This window comes from Sciurus vulgaris (genome assembly GCF_902686455.1).
Source record: "Sciurus vulgaris genome assembly, chromosome: 7".
Taxonomy (NCBI): domain Eukaryota; kingdom Metazoa; phylum Chordata; class Mammalia; order Rodentia; family Sciuridae; genus Sciurus; species Sciurus vulgaris.
The window spans coordinates 101,422,161-101,440,502 of record NC_136467.1 but is presented as its reverse complement, the minus strand read 5'-3'; the positions used below and the strand labels follow the sequence as shown (position 1 = coordinate 101,440,502).

Here is an 18,342-nt window from a genome sequence, read left to right as displayed (position 1 = left end):
TAAATTGAGTATTTACCAAGTGCAAGGTCTAGTGCTATTTTTTCAAACAAAAATAAATACAGTAACAAAATTTGCCCTTCCTTGGCAAGAACCTCCTAAACTCCAACAGCATACTATGGTGTCTCTAACAAACACTGGCACTTATTAGTGCTGCAATAAGTGAGAGAGAAGAATAGGAAAATAGAGAAATTTCTCTAGAAAAGTTTTCTGTCATAGAATCAGAAAAAATAGTAGATAAGAAAATGATACCATCTTGAAAAAGATTTATATATATATTTTTTCCAGTGAAATAAGACAGCGTCACACAGCAAAAATGTTTACATCTTTTAAAAACCAATTTGGGATTCCAGAGATCTCAATGAGCCTTCGTTAAGCGTATTTTGGCAATAGAGCATCCACCATGGGAGTGGAATTCCCTGACCCTTAAACTGTTCTCTGCACTCCTGTGTTCAGCCTCTCCTTCACTCAAGCTCAATGAGGCAGGGGCTCTTCAGGGTCCTGGATCATTGGCAACAGCTCAGGAACAGCAATAGCTAATAACTATTTCTGTCCAGGAAATATACGTATTGTAAGAGAAGACAAACCTGCTTTTTGTTCAATATCCTTAAATGATTTTAAGACACCTTCCAGTTGCCTACTGAGTTCTGCTTTCAAGTACTCTTCTTTAACCAGTGCTGACAGGTCCTCGCAGAGTGCCTGGGCCACTTTTATCTGCTTTGTTTCTTGCTCTACTTCCTGCTTCAGGTTTTGGGCTGTTTCCAGTTGCTGGTTCATGGCATCAGGAAGCGTGTTCACCACCAGGCTGCTGGTGAGTCTGTCATCCAGCTCACTCAGCTTACCAGAAAGGCTTCTCAGCAGGCCCTGATACTGAGTGCTTTTGACAATGGCCTGGTCAATCCATTCACATCTGTCACTCAATTGTCCTGTCAGGCCATCCCACTTTTGGGTCACAGCTGCCAGTTGCTCTTTCACAACCCCATGTAAAGAAGGGTCTTCTCCAGGTCTGCTCAGAATGCCCTGACCAGATGCTGTTAGCTGTTCATACTGAGGCTTCCGTGTATCGAATTCTTGCAGCAGAATCTAAGGTAAAGGAGGGTAAATAAACAAATTATTGTGTAATTGATTAAAGAAGACAGATAAGGTACCAATTCATCTACTCTTTGTTTCCTAGTTATTGCTTTCCTAGCTTTTATTTGAAGGGCAGTAGAGTTATCTTAAACTAATTCCTACAGTCACGGTGCTTATAGCATCATCTAAAATCATCATGTCTCCAGAAGGGGAAGAATAGCACAAATACTTTTGGTAGCCTGGGCAAAATGAACAAAAGTACAAGTTCCAATTTTCATACACAAAAGGAAACACTGCCAGGGACAAGTTTATGTCACATGACCACCACATTCATCTTTTCCTATTCATGTTTTTCTCTTTGCCTAATTTAAGAAATATTCAATAGCATTCTACATTAGAGAAAAAGAGCAGTGATAATAGTGTATCATGTTCATGATGCACTTATTTACAATTTATAAGATTTTTTAAAACTAAAGATTTATTATTTATAGTCTTTATTATAATAGGTGTTAGAAAATCAAGTTGCTCAGAAGGTATAGGTTCAACATGACTGATTATAAAATGAAGGACCCCAGAATTTCTTTCTTTCAGTATGTTTATCTACCTCTTGTTGTACATTTTATTAATCTTCTATTTATCTATCCATCTCTGGGAGACTAAGACTAGAAAGAAATATTTTCCCCCAGATATTCATTTTTATCTTTTGTTTTATGTTCAGATTATGAACAGATATGAAATAGAACATGTGACCCCAAATTACCAAGACTTATTAGTATTTTCAGTTCATGGAATCACTTCCTGGCTCTCAAGTCACCAGTCACAGCTGAAAAAATCTACCTGGAATCACAATGGAGCTTCTGCTATTTATTCTGACTTTATAATAGATTTTTTTCCCTTTGTGGATTTTTCTGCTCTGTAATTAGACTAGCTTAACACACAGGATTCGAGTTCCCTCTCTGCTTCCCTGACTCTCTGTTTCCTTCTTATTCTGTCTCCCTCTCCCCCTCAGGACTGTACTGCATGAGTTTTACAAGTTTCATTATCTGCTACCACAATCAAAATGAGTAAAACCTCAAAGGAGTAATTTCTAAACAATAAAATTATAACTAGCTTCTCATAAAAATATTAAAGAAACACATTAATACTCCAGAGAAGGCCCTTTTTAGCAGGGTCTGCACCAACCACAATATGACTGAAGTAATCAAGGGGCTTAGTCCACTCATAGGCTCAGGGAACATATGACAGGACGCCTATAGCTGCTGTTCTCTAAAACTCATAGCTTTGCGGGGAGTTCCTACTAATCTTAGACTAGTGTTTCAGGAGCATCTGAAATATTACAAATGTATTGCAAGGGGGTTAAAGCACAGAAATCACCCAACACTAACATGTTTATAATGAAAGCATTTGTCTTGTTAAGTCAAAGTGCTGTGCCTAAGCTGGGATATTAGGTAATACTCACCTGCACCTGCTGCTTTTGTGTGTTCAGCATATTTGGGTCAATTGACAAGGGCCCAAGAACACTGACCATCAGTTCTTTCTCCACAAGCCACTGTTTTAACTGAGCCTCTAACGTCTGGAATTGGGTAAGATTATTGGAGGATTCTTCCAATTTTTGTTGTCTGTCAACTGTTAATTGATTGAGTTCTTGCCACTTAGAATCTAAAAGAAAGAGGATGAAACTGGCATTTGGTTTTTATATACTTAACACACTTACAAGAAGATGGTTTGATATTTTTCAAAATGTAATAAATAGGCATAGTTCCTTTCTTATAACTCTTCTTACATAGCTAACTAAAGGTCTAACCTAAAAAGAACTAAGTGTATTCAACAATACAGATTTTATGGACCTGGTGGCTGTATGGCAATGGAAGTATAATAAAAAGGACTGAATCTGATTTTAGAAGATATCATGGAACGTGGAATATTCCTTAAAGCCATCAGGATCCTAAGTGCTCTCATTCCTTTGAGAAATCATACAATCTGTTTCTTCAACTACTAGAACAATAAACATTAATTTTCTTTTTTGAAGTATCAAATCTTCAGTATCCTTTCTAGGCAAGTGGCTGCCAAATGTGTATCTATCCCCATCATTCTCTCCCATTCAAATCACACATAACAACCAGCTGCTGGAAAGTTCCAGTAGAAAATCTCACCAACCCTTTAAACTCAACATTAAAATATAAAATTCATTTTATTTTTTATTTTGGGGAGTTTATTCCTCTTAAAACTGGAGGATTCTCCTTTTATATTTCTTTCAACAGCTGTCATCTCTCCCAGGTGGCTGAGATGCAATAATTCAGAATGCTCTTTTATGACCACCAATCTTATTGGTCAAAAATGGTTTACACCCCTCCCTTATATTTCCAGTGATGGACTTCATTTTGGTTTTCATCATATTTTGTGTAGACCAGTGTTGCTTAAACTTGAGCTGCATTAGAATCACCTGGGGGTGGGGTTGGATAATAAGCACAGATGTTGGGGCCCCACCTCTAGGGTTTCCCCAGTAGGTCTGGGGTCTGAAAGTCTGCATTTCTAACAAGCTCCCAGGTGCTATTGCTGTTGATGGTGTGAATTCCAAAACACACTTTGAGAACCACAGGGCTCAGGCCAATCTTTTAACTGGTATCCTTGCTCTTTGTGCTTCTCACATGCAATCCATTTGGTTTAAGACACTTTCCTTTATAACAATATATCACTTTTAAACATGGCACTTTCCTGTTCAGATTCTTCAATACTTAAGTTCTCACCACCTAGATGATAACATCTGAAGGGTTTTTTCCCTGACATTCAGGGCTTCTCCCAATCTGGATCTAGTCTACTGATCTTGGGGAGTTCAAATGAGGTGAATCCTCCAACCTGGCCTTGCTAATCTCACCATTACCATCCAATCAGACTTTCTCAATAACACAGGTCCTGGGCCTGACATGCTCCACCTCCTCTTCATACCTCCCAAGCGTTTCCTTCCTTCACAATTCCACAGGATCTTACCTCTGCTAGAAAACTTTCCTGCTCTCCCTGTGCTCAAGACGGCACTCCCTACACTGAGGACACTCAGCCTGGCATTTTGGATATACACATATACACATGTTGCTCCAGAAACACTGATTGATGGGTATGACTAGTTGACTTGAGAGATTTTTTTCACTTAGAAATGGGCTGGTTTTAATAGAACCCAATCCCTGAAATCCTTGTCTAATGAGATAATTCTACATGGTGTGTTCCAAACACAATCTGACAACGAAAAATGTAATTAAAACAGGGTAGAGAAATAAAAACATCAGGAAGTGTTTTTTAAATACACATTCCTCACTCCCACGTCTGTTCTAAAATGTCTTGATAACACCCTGCCCAAATAATTCTGATATCCCAGGGAGAGCCAGTGAATTAGGAGCAAACAGATTATAATGCAACAGAGGTCTCCACAGTTGGATTACACACACCTGTTAACTAAGATCTCCTAGGGTAACTTTTTTCAAGCTAAATACTTACAGGTTTCTAAACTATCACAGCACATCTGTCTCCAGAGAAAGGATAATACTTAGATAAATATAATGAAACATGTCAAAGTAGAATACTTATTGTAATAATTGATGGTATACACTCAATAGCACTTACTATGTGCCAGGTACTGTTCTGCTGAGCTATACACACATTAACTTATTGAATTCTCCAAACAATACTATGAAGGAACAAATATAATCCTTGCCTGACATCCATTTTCAACATCATTATGATAAGACATAAGGCTTGTGAAGAAAATTCTGTACCTATAAGCAATAATTTATACAAGAACAGAAGGGGGGAAGGAGGATAACTCTGGGTAAAGAAAGAAAATCGCCAGCCTTCTGTAGCAAATTACTTTTTGATACTGGTTGGGGGAGAGAAGAATAGCATGAAGGATAGGGCTGAAGGAGTTCTAGAATTAACCCTCGGTAGGAGATTGGAGCCCACCTTTTCCAAACATATGAACAAAAGAATGAGTAAAGTAAAATATAACAAAGCATAAAAATGATAATAAAGCATACAAATGCTAGTAAAAAATAAACATTCATGAAAACAATGTTACTCAATGCACAGCATTTTATAACATAAGTGTCATAAAATAGTTACATGTCAATTCTCAGAAAAATATAATTTAAATGGACACTTAAATATGCAAAAATGGATTCCGAAACCGTAAGGAAAATACAAAAATAAGTGAGGCTATTGGATGTTTTCTGATAAAGAGAATAAAAAAGACAAATGACTGAGCTTCTGTTCATGGACTTTGGTGTAAATTATATAACATACCTATTTCTGACAACATCTGTTTCCATTTGGGGGCCTCAGGAGTATCTGGGTTCTCCTCCAACAACTCTGTCAATTTGTCTTTCAACTCCTGTACTTTGTTTACATTTTGCTTTAGTTCTGCCTCAAATGACTAACAAGGAAAAAAAAATAACTACATTAAAGTATGCCAACATCAAAAGACAAAAACACAATTATGATACAGCTTTTTTCCCTCTAGCATGACCAAAAGAGGAAAAAATCCACTGTTAAATGCTCAAGTGGGTGAGGGCCTGGATTCAGCAGTTAATTATTTTCCTTTCCTCTTCTCCACTAGTCTTCAACTCTGGGATAAAGGAATCCCACAGAGGAACACTATAACCATGGAGATAATGACTCCTGTCCCCATTACTGAGGAAGAATTTCATATTCTCAAACAAACCACTATGGAAAAAAGCAAGATGACATCCAGTAAGATCATAATTAATAAGAAAATCAGCTTTGATAAAGGCTGCCAGAATTTGAGTATCTACTGGGAGATAAGCACTTTTGTGGACAACACCTTACAGAGTTCAAATACAAATCAGTAATCTCTAGAACTTTTTGCCATAATTTTCACCATGGAAAATCATTTTCCCAACCTGAATAGCTGTAAATACCATCCACAAAAGAAAGGGAGACATTAGCTAACCAAATCTATACTAGACACAATAGATCCCAGTACACTTAGCCCTAAATCTTTTCTAATAGTTGTCTGGTTAACAACCCAGATTTAAACTTATTTCAAGTTACTTATACCCAAAAGGATTTTTTTTTTCTTGGTACCAGGGATTGAACCCAGGGGCACTTCACTGAGTCACATCTAGGAACTCATGTTTATAATGTTAAACATGTTAAACATGTTAGAAAACATGACTATTATCAATCTCTATAGAAAGTCTCTATAGAAATTTAGACCTAGAAAACATAAAGCTCCTGACCACCAAGGTTCAGTCCCAAGCATGAATTCACTCTCTTCCACGTCTTCAGTAAGTGACTGTACCTTATTCTGCTCAACCTGAGTCTTCACAGCCTCAGTGTCTGTAGGTGTTGGGGTATGATGCCATTTTTTTGCAGTTTTGTTCATTTTCTGTAACCACTGCATCATTGAACTTGATTCTTCCTGAGCCTTTTGCAATTTGGAGAGTTTAGTATTCAGTTCAGTTATTTTGTCCTTGAGTAAGAGGCCAAGATCTTCATAACCATGACTTATGTCAGTCATGTCCTTTTTAATGGATGTTAAAGCTAGGAGTAAAGAAAAAAATTATACTGATACATGTTCAGGACACTGGAGATCTAGAAACAGAATTTGTTTTATATAATATTTCCTTCTATTTGTCACTCCAAAGCCTACTATGATAAACCAGACCTTCTAGAACTTAAAGGTTAGATTACTTTATAATGCAGTCTCATGAAAATTTGGGAATATTGTATAATACAAGTGAAATAAAAGAGGTAATTTTAAAAGGAATAAAATACTCAAATTATAAAATGCATTCATTAATCAGGCACTAAGTCAATAAATTAGTTCAAATAATGTTATTCCAAGTGACAAAATATCTCAAATTAACCAAAAAGAAGGAAACAAACCAAGAGCCAAGCCAAGCACTGTGTTAATAGCAAATTATGCAAATATGATATTTATGGAAATTGTGACTGCTGGTTAAAAACCATTTTAATAGTTTGAAATTTCAACAAAACAACTGTTCTCCTCTAAGATTTAGTCTGTCAAGAAATGCCACGTTATGTTAATCAATAACCATTTAAATTTCTATTTACCTTTATTTGCCAAAATGTCCTGAGTACTTGTATCTGTTCCTTCACCATTTAGTATTACTCCACCTGCACAAATATGAAGTAATCATAGACTTGTTACATGTTAATTATATTACACAATAATATAATAATGCATACCTACTATTATACATTATAGATGACGTTAAACCTCATAAACAATGATCATTTTTAAATGTTATTACTATTTGAAAATGTAAAATTCAAAACCCCATGAAGGTCCAAAATTTAAGTACTCATCCTCATCTTCACATAAAATTTATTTTGTTTTTGGTGGTACTGGGGATCAAAACCATGGTCTTTCCCATACTAGGCAAACTTTTTATCACATCCCCAGACCTATAAAATTCATTCTTAAAGTAGTAACATGAGCATCTTAAACACTAAAGTTTCAGTCCTTTAAACTATATAAATCAAACATTAAATATTATTTAAATTGTGAGATAAAATTGCTTTATAGCTCAAGTTATCTTAATGATAAAATTGCTGAAGCTCAGAAGGTGCTTAGTATATACCTATATTGAAGCATAAATAACTAGCCAGAGCATCTGCCTTACTAAAGAACTGAACACTGGTGCAGGTATATGGGGTAATCATGGGTTGAATGGAGGTAGAATGAAAAAGACATGAGAGAAAAGTAAAAAGTAAAAACAAAACCACAAAACCCTGTTACTCACTCCACATGAAGTCAACACAGAGAAAGCGCAGTGGTTGGAGTGCCCAGGTGTGGTGTGTGAATTTAAATCCCAGTTCCACTAATTACTAGCGGCGTGTGTCTGGACAAACTAATCAAACAAACTGATGAGAGCAATGATATCGCACCTGTAAGACCACTGTGGGAACTAAAGATGGTTAACCCATTGCCTAGCAAACAGCAACTACTCAGTGAGCAGTAACTATTATTTCTCTTTTATTATATAACTGTCTAGCCTTGGTACATTTTTTCATAATCAGAATATTTTTAAAAAATAAAGTAGACTGGGCTGGGGTTGTGGCTCAGTGGTAGAGTGTTTGCCTAGCATATGTGAGATACTGGGTTTGGTTCCCAGCACTGCATATTAAAAGATGAATAAAGGTCCATCAACAGCCAAAAAAAGATTTTTTAAAATAGTAATTAGATTTTTTCATGCTAGTAATCATTGGCTGCCTATTCAAAACACAAAGGCATTTCCCAAATCAACACATGAGAACAAGTCTATACAAATATTTAAACATCTGAATTTTAAGTTTTGTTCCTTAAAAAAAGAAAAAAAATTACACACAACTTTTTAGATGGAAATGAAAACATCTCACAAATGCTCAACACTGATTCCTACCATAGCTGAGTGCTTGCCTAGCATGTGTGAGGCACTCAGCTTGATACTCAGCACCATATAAAAATAAACTGAAAAAATAAAGGTATGCATTCATCTACAACTAAAAATATTTTTAAAAAAACAGAAAGGGGAAACAAAAAACTAAAATAATTAACACACAATAGAATTCCTTTTCTTTAAAAAAAATAAACAAACGAAAAACAAAGAAACACCACCACCTTGACATTTCGGGAAATCTGATTAGGAGAGAAAGGAGAGATCATCTCACCATATATAATATGAGTCTTTTCTGAAATGGGATTAATAGAGTGGAATAAATGGTCGGTTGAGAAAGGCCCAGCTGGAACATCAGTATCACAATAGGGACAGCTGGAGGCCTGGTCAGGCTAGATAGACCACAGAAGGGACCAGAAACTCTCAGAATAAGGGCAGAGATTTGCCTTCTGTCTATTCTTGGATTTTCAAATCTCAGTAGGGTATGTTTTAAGCTAAACACTATACCCACCACTCAGACTGATTTTACAACCAATATTTATACATGACTCTCCCCTCCTGTTGAGGAGAGAGGGATTCACCATGACCAGACTGTGATTCTGATAGACTGGCTATGGGAACACTGTACAGAATAAAGTAGATGGGAATAAATAAGAGCAGCCCACACCACGGAAAGAGAGCATGTTTCCTTGCCTCACTTCCTTCATAGGTGACTGGAATTGTTTAATTAAATATTATAATGAGAATAGAAATACTGCAAATAGAATTTCAATATTTCTATTTAATTAAGGTAAAAAAAAAAATGGATTTTTTCTGTCCCCTCCCACAGTAATGGATTTTATCTGTCCCCTCCTTATCCTAACATATTAATTTTAATATATTTCATTTGTATTATTTAATAAAAAGAAACATAAGAGGGATTTGAGATTGATTATTATAGATACGTTTCCATGACAGGTTTTAGTGTGTTTATAGATGCCCCCTATCTTGCCACTTTCACTTTGTATTTATTCCATTCTGTAGGATTTTTTTTTAAGGGACAAAATCTAAAATTCAGATAATCTTTCTAAATATTTCTCTTTGTTTAGACTTGTTCTCCTGTGGGCTGATTTGGGAAATGTCTTTGTGTTTTGGATAGGCAGCCACAGGACTACCAAAGGACTAATTACTAATATCAATTTTTAGCTTATTAACCTATTAATCTGTGCAATCATTTTAAAATAACATATATAAATAAAATTAACATGAGTGGACCCAATCTTACCGTTTTTGCCATGTAAATAAAGTACATACCTGATTTAACTGCTGCTATTGCTTTCGCAGGAGTAGTCACAGCACTTATTAGGTTACATAGTGAGATCCCACTGTTATTTACTTTCTGAATCTCTGGTGATTTTAAATTCCACCTTTCTTGTAATTTCTTGAGATACAAAAACACATTATTTTTCAGTCTCCTTAATATCTTCAAAGTTGCACATTATAGTTCAATTTCTTAAGCATATCTTAAAGCAATGACTACAGGCCCTGATTTGTGGGGCTGTGAATGGAAGAAAAAGACACCATCCCTCTTTGTTTCCACAGCCCAGGTAGCTGTTAACACTGTTAGCAGTGAGTGAGAAATGAGGTACAGCCCATTCTGCATTCTGCTCCTAGAAGTCAGGCTATGTCTGGTTCCAAAATAACTGTCAACTGTCAGCATGTAAGACTACTAGGTAACAGCCAAGTTAAAAGATGAAATGCACTAGGAACAATAAAAATAAATACATGGGAATTCAGAATTCCATTTCACTATTAGTTTTAATCATCAAAATTTCAATGATTTTTTAAAAACACAACTCTCCACAAATTTGGAGAGGAAAATTGCCTTAGCTGGTTATAGTTTTTATGACTTACAGTCAGAGGACTAATGACTTGTGCACTATTTTGCAAAGGAAATTCCAATAATTTATATCTGAATACTGGTTGATATTCAAATTTTGAGTGAAGAGCAGGATTTTTTTTGGTGGGGGCGGTCCAGGAATTGAACTCAGGGGCATTTGACCACTGAGCCACATCCCCAACCCTATTTTGTATTTTATTTAGAGACAGGGTCTCACTGAGTTGCTTAGTACCTCACTTTTGCTGAGGCTGGCTTTGACCTCTCGATTCTCCTACCTCAGTCTCCCGAGCCACTTGCTACTATGAGAAGTTGTATGAAAATTAACAAATGAAGCAGAAATTTGGTGGGGAAGGAAACTTGGAAACTAGAATAGCAATTCATTAAAACATCTTTTTTCTTTAAACAAAAAAAAAAGTATATTAACTGAAAGTTTATGTCCTTCCTCAAAAGGATCAGTTAACCCCATGTCATGATTTCCAAATATGAAAAAAACTACAGTACATACAGAGATCCAACTTACATGATTTTAGATTAAAGGAAACTACCTTTCATTAGCAACATAGGCAAACAAAAAAATAGTATTAGATACAATAAATCACCTTAGTTTCTTCCAGGGATTTTCCTAAATCCTCTGCACCAAAAGAAGGCTGCAGGATGGGAACTTGCTCTGCTGTTTCTTTTATCCAAGATTTCAAAGATTTAACAAGGGCTTGGAAAGCTTCCAGTTGTTCTTGACAAGAAGTTACAGCTTCTTTCCTAATCAACAAAAATCATACCAAAATTTAAGCCATAAAAGGAGATACTCCAAAGACTAATTCTAATCAATAGTTACTATTTCAATATTGGGCTTAACATTTAAAAAATTTCATGTTACTTTGATACAGGAAGAAAGGTTTTATAAATGGCAATGAAATCAGCTAAATAACTCTATTCCTCGCAAAGTTCATGGATAGGAGCAGTCAAGAAATCTGCAACCCATATGTAAAGACATTCTCAAATGCTACATAAACTCTAAGACTACATAAACAGCTTTAACATTATTTAGATTCAATGAGCTTTGATCTGTCCAGTTTTTATGATGCTTAACACCAGCATGCAAAGAGCCAGAAAGGAAACGTGTATATCATCAACAGGAGGAAAACATCATGCCACCTAGTGGTTTCTACACTATACTACAGTCATATTAATGGATGGGTAGACCCAGTGCTTCAGGTAGATCAGATCTAGGTCTCAAATTGAGATGAGACCTAGTGACTGCAGAGTCTTATTGCCAACCCCTACACTGGGCCCCATGGAGACTCAGAAAGCTCCACAGTGACTAAAGGGATCTTTCTGTATGCTCAGCACCAGGGAAGGAGCACACAAGACAGCCTAAGAACTGTGAGTGTGGTGACATTTGGCATGTGGATGACCCGTGAACACACGAGAGGGTGTGGAATACCGGATAAGAACGCTCTACATCTGGACTAATTACTGAGGACCACGTGGTTTCAAAGTTGGATTCATTTGAAAGAAAAAATAACCTAGAGATTACCTAAGAAAACCAAGAACACTTCTATGTAGTATGAATTAAGTAACGTATGATGAGATGGAAAACAGCACTGTGAGCAGTAATAAACAGCAGCTAAAAGTTTTAGGTAGAGAATTCTAAAGAAAGAAAAGTTGCTGAAAGAGAAATGGCCATTTTCTATCTTTTGAAGAGTTTTCCACATAAACCTTAGCAAAATCAGATGTGTACTCTAACATGAGGTCAGAAACGCAGAAGCTCAGTCACAAGGTTTATTACTGTATAGCATTTTTAGTTGAAATTAGGTTCATTCTATTCTCTTGTTTCTTCATGGACTCATGGCTCAGCCACTTTTCTTAATTTTTATTTTCTGGAGACAGGGTCTCACTAAGTTGCTGAGGCTGTCCTTGAATTGTGATCCTCCTGCCTCAATCACCCAAGTCACTGTCATCTACCCTTTAAAAAGTAAGCTGGTATTTTAAAAGAAATAAAAAGGCCATTAAAAACAATATGGAAATTTTATATAGCTTCTGAAGTACCCAGGAAGTAAAGAACCAGGAGTTATCTTTTCAGGTTATTTCTGTCTTTGCAAATAAAAACATCTTATTTGACAAAAGCTTCAGGGATTAGTTAGTTTAAATCATTTTCAGTAATACATTACCATTGCCATTTTTCATATACATTGCTTTCCACTTCTATGGAGGAAGCTTTTGAGTTTTCCTCTGAAGCATTTTAAGAAATATATATTTAATTTTAATAGCAAAAAAGTCAAAATATAAAAACAGGTAAAGTAACTACTTAGTCTCAAATTTTTAAAACTGTTTCAGGTATCTGTACAAAAAAAGCAACTCATCTAATTACTATTAACCAGAATAAAAAAAAAAAATTTCAAGTGCTTCTTACTTTTCTTTGATAGTATCCTCCATTTCTTTGAATTTCTTTGACAAATTATTTGTTTTTTCAAAAACCAAAGCCTTATCACCTGGTAAACCATGACTGGATATCTCCTTCAGGAGATTATGCAAAACCTCAAGATCTTTCTTGTGTTCTAAGAATTCAGAAGTTGATTCCTGCAAAACATTTAAATAGTCAATATAGATGTTGCTGTATCTTCAAAGAGTATTCCATTCAGTGGTATGTATGTATGGGACCAGAAAGGCTCTATTCAGAATTTCACAGAAGAATAAATCTGCTTGGTCAACACTCCAAACATAATAAATATGCAGAAGACTATTTGAAAGAGAATAAAATTTATTTAATTTTAAAATGTACTCTATATTTTGTTTCTTTGTGGGTCCTGGCATATAAGATGATACTTATAATATCTATGATATATGTGATAAGTGATATTGATTTCTATCCAACAGGCAAAGGTTTTAAGCAAAGATGTGCTTTAAGGTTTTTAAGGGAAGAATACACAAATCTTTATTAACACACAAGCAATGAAAATGGTAATTGATAATTATAATAATTATGATTCTGCCAGTAAATTATGAGTTTGCCTTAATTATTTGTCAACTTGCTTGGTCTCAGGAGTATTAAGGAAGACATACCTGCATATACTGAGACAATTCAGTAACATCTTTTCCTGGCACATCTACCTCAGAAAGAGCCTGAGTTTTTGTTTCTAAAAATGTCTGGAGCTTTTCTGAGAGGTTCTCAAACAGTTCAACTTTGGTTTTCAGCTCTTCCATTTTGGCAAGTTTTTCTTTGTGTTTATGGCTTGCTTCTGAAAACCGAATAGAGAGGTCCTTCATTTTAGCTTGCAGTGAGGAAGCAGTGGATGGATCTGTTGTTTCCATAAATTTCTTCACTTTTTCATTCATGGCATTTATACTGCTCTGGCGACCTGCAATATCTTGTTCCAACATCTGAAATACACCAAATATTACATAAGCTTCATAATGATGTTTATAAAAAACACCACAGAATTTTAACAATTACTATTCATAACAGCATAGCTTGAACAACCTGTGACTAAGAAGGTTAACAGTTGAAACTGAATGACAAGTGTGATTTGTCCCCTGAGGAATTCCATCCAAAATCTCTTCAAGGGAGAGTGGAGAACAGCTGGCTGGTTGCTGGAAAGAAGCAGGAGGCTGCTGCTACTTGGCAACCCCTGGGACCCAGTGGAGCCTGGGGATTAGCCATGGTCCTAATTTTTAAATGGCTAGACAACAACAAGATTGATCTGATGAGCCTCATGTGCAGCTGGCTGAAGCAGTGACAAACAAGATAGGACTCAATTTATGTATATGCCCTCTCTAACAAATAATATTCATGAAAAAGTAAATGAAACCCTTTCTAGCCTCCATCATAGAAAAATCATTTCATACACTTGGGTCTGTGCAAGTACTGCTTTTCACACTATTATATGCAGGGAACATCTTGTCTTCTGTATCCTTAAATTTATGTTAAATCTACCTCTCCTTAGAGTTTACAAAACTATTTTTTTAACTATCAGTGGAATTTTTTTCTTTTTAAATGTCACTTACAGTGTTTTTACTGATGAGATCCTGAAGAGCTGCAGAGTTTAAGGGCACTTGACCTTGTTCTTTCAGAGAACTTTCCACACTTCCCATCCACTCCAGCATTTCATCCAAGCCATCCTGCACACTCAGAGAGCGGGTCAGGGTTATCTGGAGTTTTTCATTACGTTCACTAACAGACTTGGACAGATCATCGTATCTCCCAACAATGTCATCTAGTTCAAACAGAGCAGGAAATGTTAACCACAAAGTTCTCTTTGCCCTATTCCTTTTCAAAATAACACCAAGGTGAATCATCAAATTTCCATACAAAAACTGGAAAAGGAAAACGTTTAAATGATAAATTCATAAGGCCTAATCAGATCACCACCTAAAATCTTAAAAGATGAACAAACAAAAGAATCGAATAGAATTTAAAAAGTTAAAAATTTCTAAAGTTTTACTTGTATACTCTGCTGGCAAATCTCTTATATCCAAGAGATTTTTGCATATATAAACATTTGAATGGTCCAAAAGAGATGAGTGGTCTGAATAGCAAACCTCTGGAATAAACACTGGGTCTCAATCTGGCATTTCAAATTGGCAATACTTATTGACAACTATTTGGATTTTAAAAATGAGTTACATAAAACTATACTTAAGACATATATGTATTTGTCAAGAATTAAGCTTTAGATCTAAAATTTATCACCCTCTCACTCTGTCACACACACATATGTGCTAAAAAGCTCTTGTCATTCTTCATAACCTGAGAAAGCATTCAACTGCATGGAAATTGGTGGGTGCAAATGAATTAAGAATATGGGACAACAATGAAATTTCACTGAAAGGTAGAGATTATGCTTCTAATGTATACACAAAGAGAATTTACTTAAAAGTTTAATAGCAGACAAAATGAGGAAATAACAAACTCATATGAGATAAACTTTACTTTCAATTCTAAAGATTTAAGAAAAAGAAAAACACTTCCAGCTTAGTTTTCCCTTGAATGTAAAGTTCTACCCTTTAGCATTCTATAGTCTCATTGTAAAGCAATGAGAAGTTCAAAGCACAGTGCTTTTTGATGTATTCATTTCTCTCTTTCTGGAAAAACAATCTTGTTTTTAATTGTGAATTTAGTTTAGCATTTATTGTCCTAGAACTCAAAAAGTATCTTATTTCTGATTGCTTTCACCTAACACAAAAGATGCATCAGTAGAAGAAAGCCATGATCTGAATCTCTATAAATGAAATATGTTACATGTTTGTGTTTGGCCCATGAAACACAATCCAAATAACAAAACTAGTGTTTTGTGTTGTTCTAAAGCTATGAGAAAACAGCTTGACAAATTTTCACCAACCAAGAGGTTAAGGTTAAGGACTGAGGATGTAGTTCAGTGGGTATAGTGCTTGCCTAGCATGCTCAAGGTCCTGTGTTCAATCCTCAGTACATGAGGGTAAAGAGAGAGATTGATTGATTGATTGATTTTAAGGGTCTGAGAGAGAGACTCATGTCTCCTGGTACCAAAAGCTCAGTGTGGGATCTGATGCTCCCTTTAGATAGAGGTACAAATGCTGGGTGGGGAGAGAAGAGGCATTTCACATGCACCAAGTTGCAAAATAAGCAGCGTGAGCCCTGACTCAAAGCCATGAGCCTAGTTACTCTAAATTACAAGTTGAGGTTTGCAAGCGAGCTCCTCCTCACCTGGGCAACACCCGGGCATCAACAGCATGAGTGACATCAGCAACTATTTAGCCATGATATGCAGTTTCCCATGCGATCAGATATTTCCATATAATTAACACATTTTAGTGTTATTGTTTGCTATGGACTGAAATGTCTGTGTCCTTCTCAAATGCACATGTTGAAGCCTAAGCCCCAAAGTGAGAGTATTTGGAGGCAGTCTTTGCAAGGTGTGATATTGTGATATATTAAGAAATATGCATTTGGTCTTTGACCACAGCTCCTGATTTAGAGGTCTTAAAATTTCCTGAGTAATAAGAAGCACTAGAAAAATCTTTTGTTCTGATATTTGGTCTTTGATCCCACTTCCTGACACAGAGCTCTCCTAAGACCTTTGTAATTTCCTGAGTGACAGGAGTATCTGACAGGACTCCTAACTCTCTTGGAATTTCCTGACTCCTGTGGCAGGCTCCTGAATAGCTTCAGGATGGGGCTGATTCTCAGGGGGACAGATCTTGTGACTGAAGAGTAAGAGTGAACTTGCATCCCCTGCTCTCTAACCTCCAGGAAGGCAGATGGACTGAAAGTTGAGTTGGCACTCATGTCCAAGGATCGAATTAGTCATACCAATGTTAATAAAGCCTCCATTAAAACATAAAAAGACTGGGTTCTGGTAGCTCCAGGATAGCTGAACACATGAAGGTTCCTGGAGCGTGTTGTGCCCAGAGAGGCTAGGGAGCACTGTGCCCCTTCTCCCCTACCTCACTCTGTACATCTCTTCCACTGGTGGTTCACATGTCCTTTGTAATACCCTTATAATAAATGGGTGAATATAAGTAAACTATTTCTCCATATTCTGTGAGTTGCTCTAGCAAATTAACTGAATCTGAGGAGGTCATGGGAACCTCAATTATATATAGCTGGTTGGTGGTAAGTACAGGTCTCAAAGTGGGAATTGTGAATGGAATCTGAAGTAAGGGGAAGCAGTGTTGTGGGACTGTGGGATCTGATACCCTTGCCAGCTACATAGTGTCAGAATTGATTTTAATTATAGAAAACTCAGCTGGTGTCCACTGGAGCACTGCTTGGTGTGTGGAGAAAACCCTCCTGCATCACTTCTCAGAAACAATCTGTGTTATGTTGAGTGCTGAGTGAGAAAAACATTTAGTTTTCCTGTCTCTTGGAGGAGGTAATTAGTCATGAGAGTGGAGCTCTGATGAATAGAACTGGTGCCCTTATAAGAAGGACATGAGGGCTGGGGATATAGCCCAGCAGAAGAGTGCTTGCCTCACATGTGAGAGACACTGGGTTGAATCCTCAGCACCACATAAAAATGAATACATTAAAAAAAAAGATATTATGTCCATTTACAACTAAAAAAATATATTAATAAAAAAGACATGAGCGAGATGATCTCTCTCCACCATTCTCTACCATAAAAGGATCCATTGAGAAAGTGGCTATCTATAAACCAGGAATAAGGCCCTTGCCAGGAACCTGACTGTGCTGGCACCCTGATCTTGCATCTCCAGACTCTAGAACTGTATTTGTTTTTTAAACTATTCACTCTATAGCTTCTTGTAACAGCAGCCTGACTGAAGACACTATTTGTTCTGTATTTCTTAGTGAAAAATACTGTCACTGAACAAAATTTTTGATTTTAGGGACCATAATATATTTTAGAAAAAGCTACAAAACAAAATTTACTATAAGAATGTTATTATTTTTAAGTTGCTGATTTTCTTTTAAGTCAAAAGGATCTTCAAAGAAATTCCTCTGTATCCTAAGTACAGTTCCACACATTAGTCTGTCAAATAATGCCAGAGAAAAACTTTAAAGTTTTAATGTAATATATAATTTAAACAACCAAAAATGTAACTATGTACCCTTAACAATCGTTGGGGGGGTGTTGTTAAAATGTGACTCTTCAAATAACAAAAATATAATTAAGATAGTCTTTCTATTTCAAGTTCCAATAGCAGTGGTCTCCATGTGGATCTACAAGATGGGGACAGAGGAACAAAATGTATGAACTGCCATTCATACATTAACATTATTTCTTAAAATTCTATGTTATGAGTTTTATAAATAGAATACATATGAAAATACAGTAATATGTGCACATAGTTTATAAATATGTATATATAGAGGGGGCAGGTGGAAATTACTTAGGGGGCATCTGATTAAAAAGTTTGGATGTCTCTAAGAATGAAGTAAGTACCCCCCTTCTACAAAGTGACTTTTAAAGCATAAGGTTCCATTCTTCTACTCATATAAATTTCCACTCAGATTTTACTTCATGCTTTATCTGGGTGAAACATATGTCC

At 36.1% G+C, this 18,342-nt stretch overlaps 1 protein-coding gene across 16 annotated transcripts in view; it reads right to left on the bottom strand.

The window, feature by feature from the left end:
- Positions 1 to 18,342, bottom strand: part of DST (dystonin) — a gene marked incomplete at its 5' end in the record, with an annotated part of 497,398 nt that overhangs the window by 91,305 nt on the left and 387,751 nt on the right. For all 16 annotated transcript variants that reach the window (XM_079147466.1, XM_079147478.1, XM_079147479.1 and 13 more), the window contains 10 exons: positions 585 to 1,080; positions 2,528 to 2,727; positions 5,359 to 5,488; positions 6,377 to 6,618; positions 7,153 to 7,215; positions 9,771 to 9,897; positions 10,956 to 11,112; positions 12,767 to 12,933; positions 13,417 to 13,734; positions 14,359 to 14,567. In XM_079147466.1, coding sequence (XP_079003592.1) covers positions 585 to 1,080; positions 2,528 to 2,727; positions 5,359 to 5,488; positions 6,377 to 6,618; positions 7,153 to 7,215; positions 9,771 to 9,897; positions 10,956 to 11,112; positions 12,767 to 12,933; positions 13,417 to 13,734; positions 14,359 to 14,567 — 2,109 coding nt within the window. The remainder of the gene's footprint in view (positions 1 to 584; positions 1,081 to 2,527; positions 2,728 to 5,358; positions 5,489 to 6,376; positions 6,619 to 7,152; positions 7,216 to 9,770; positions 9,898 to 10,955; positions 11,113 to 12,766; positions 12,934 to 13,416; positions 13,735 to 14,358; positions 14,568 to 18,342) is intronic.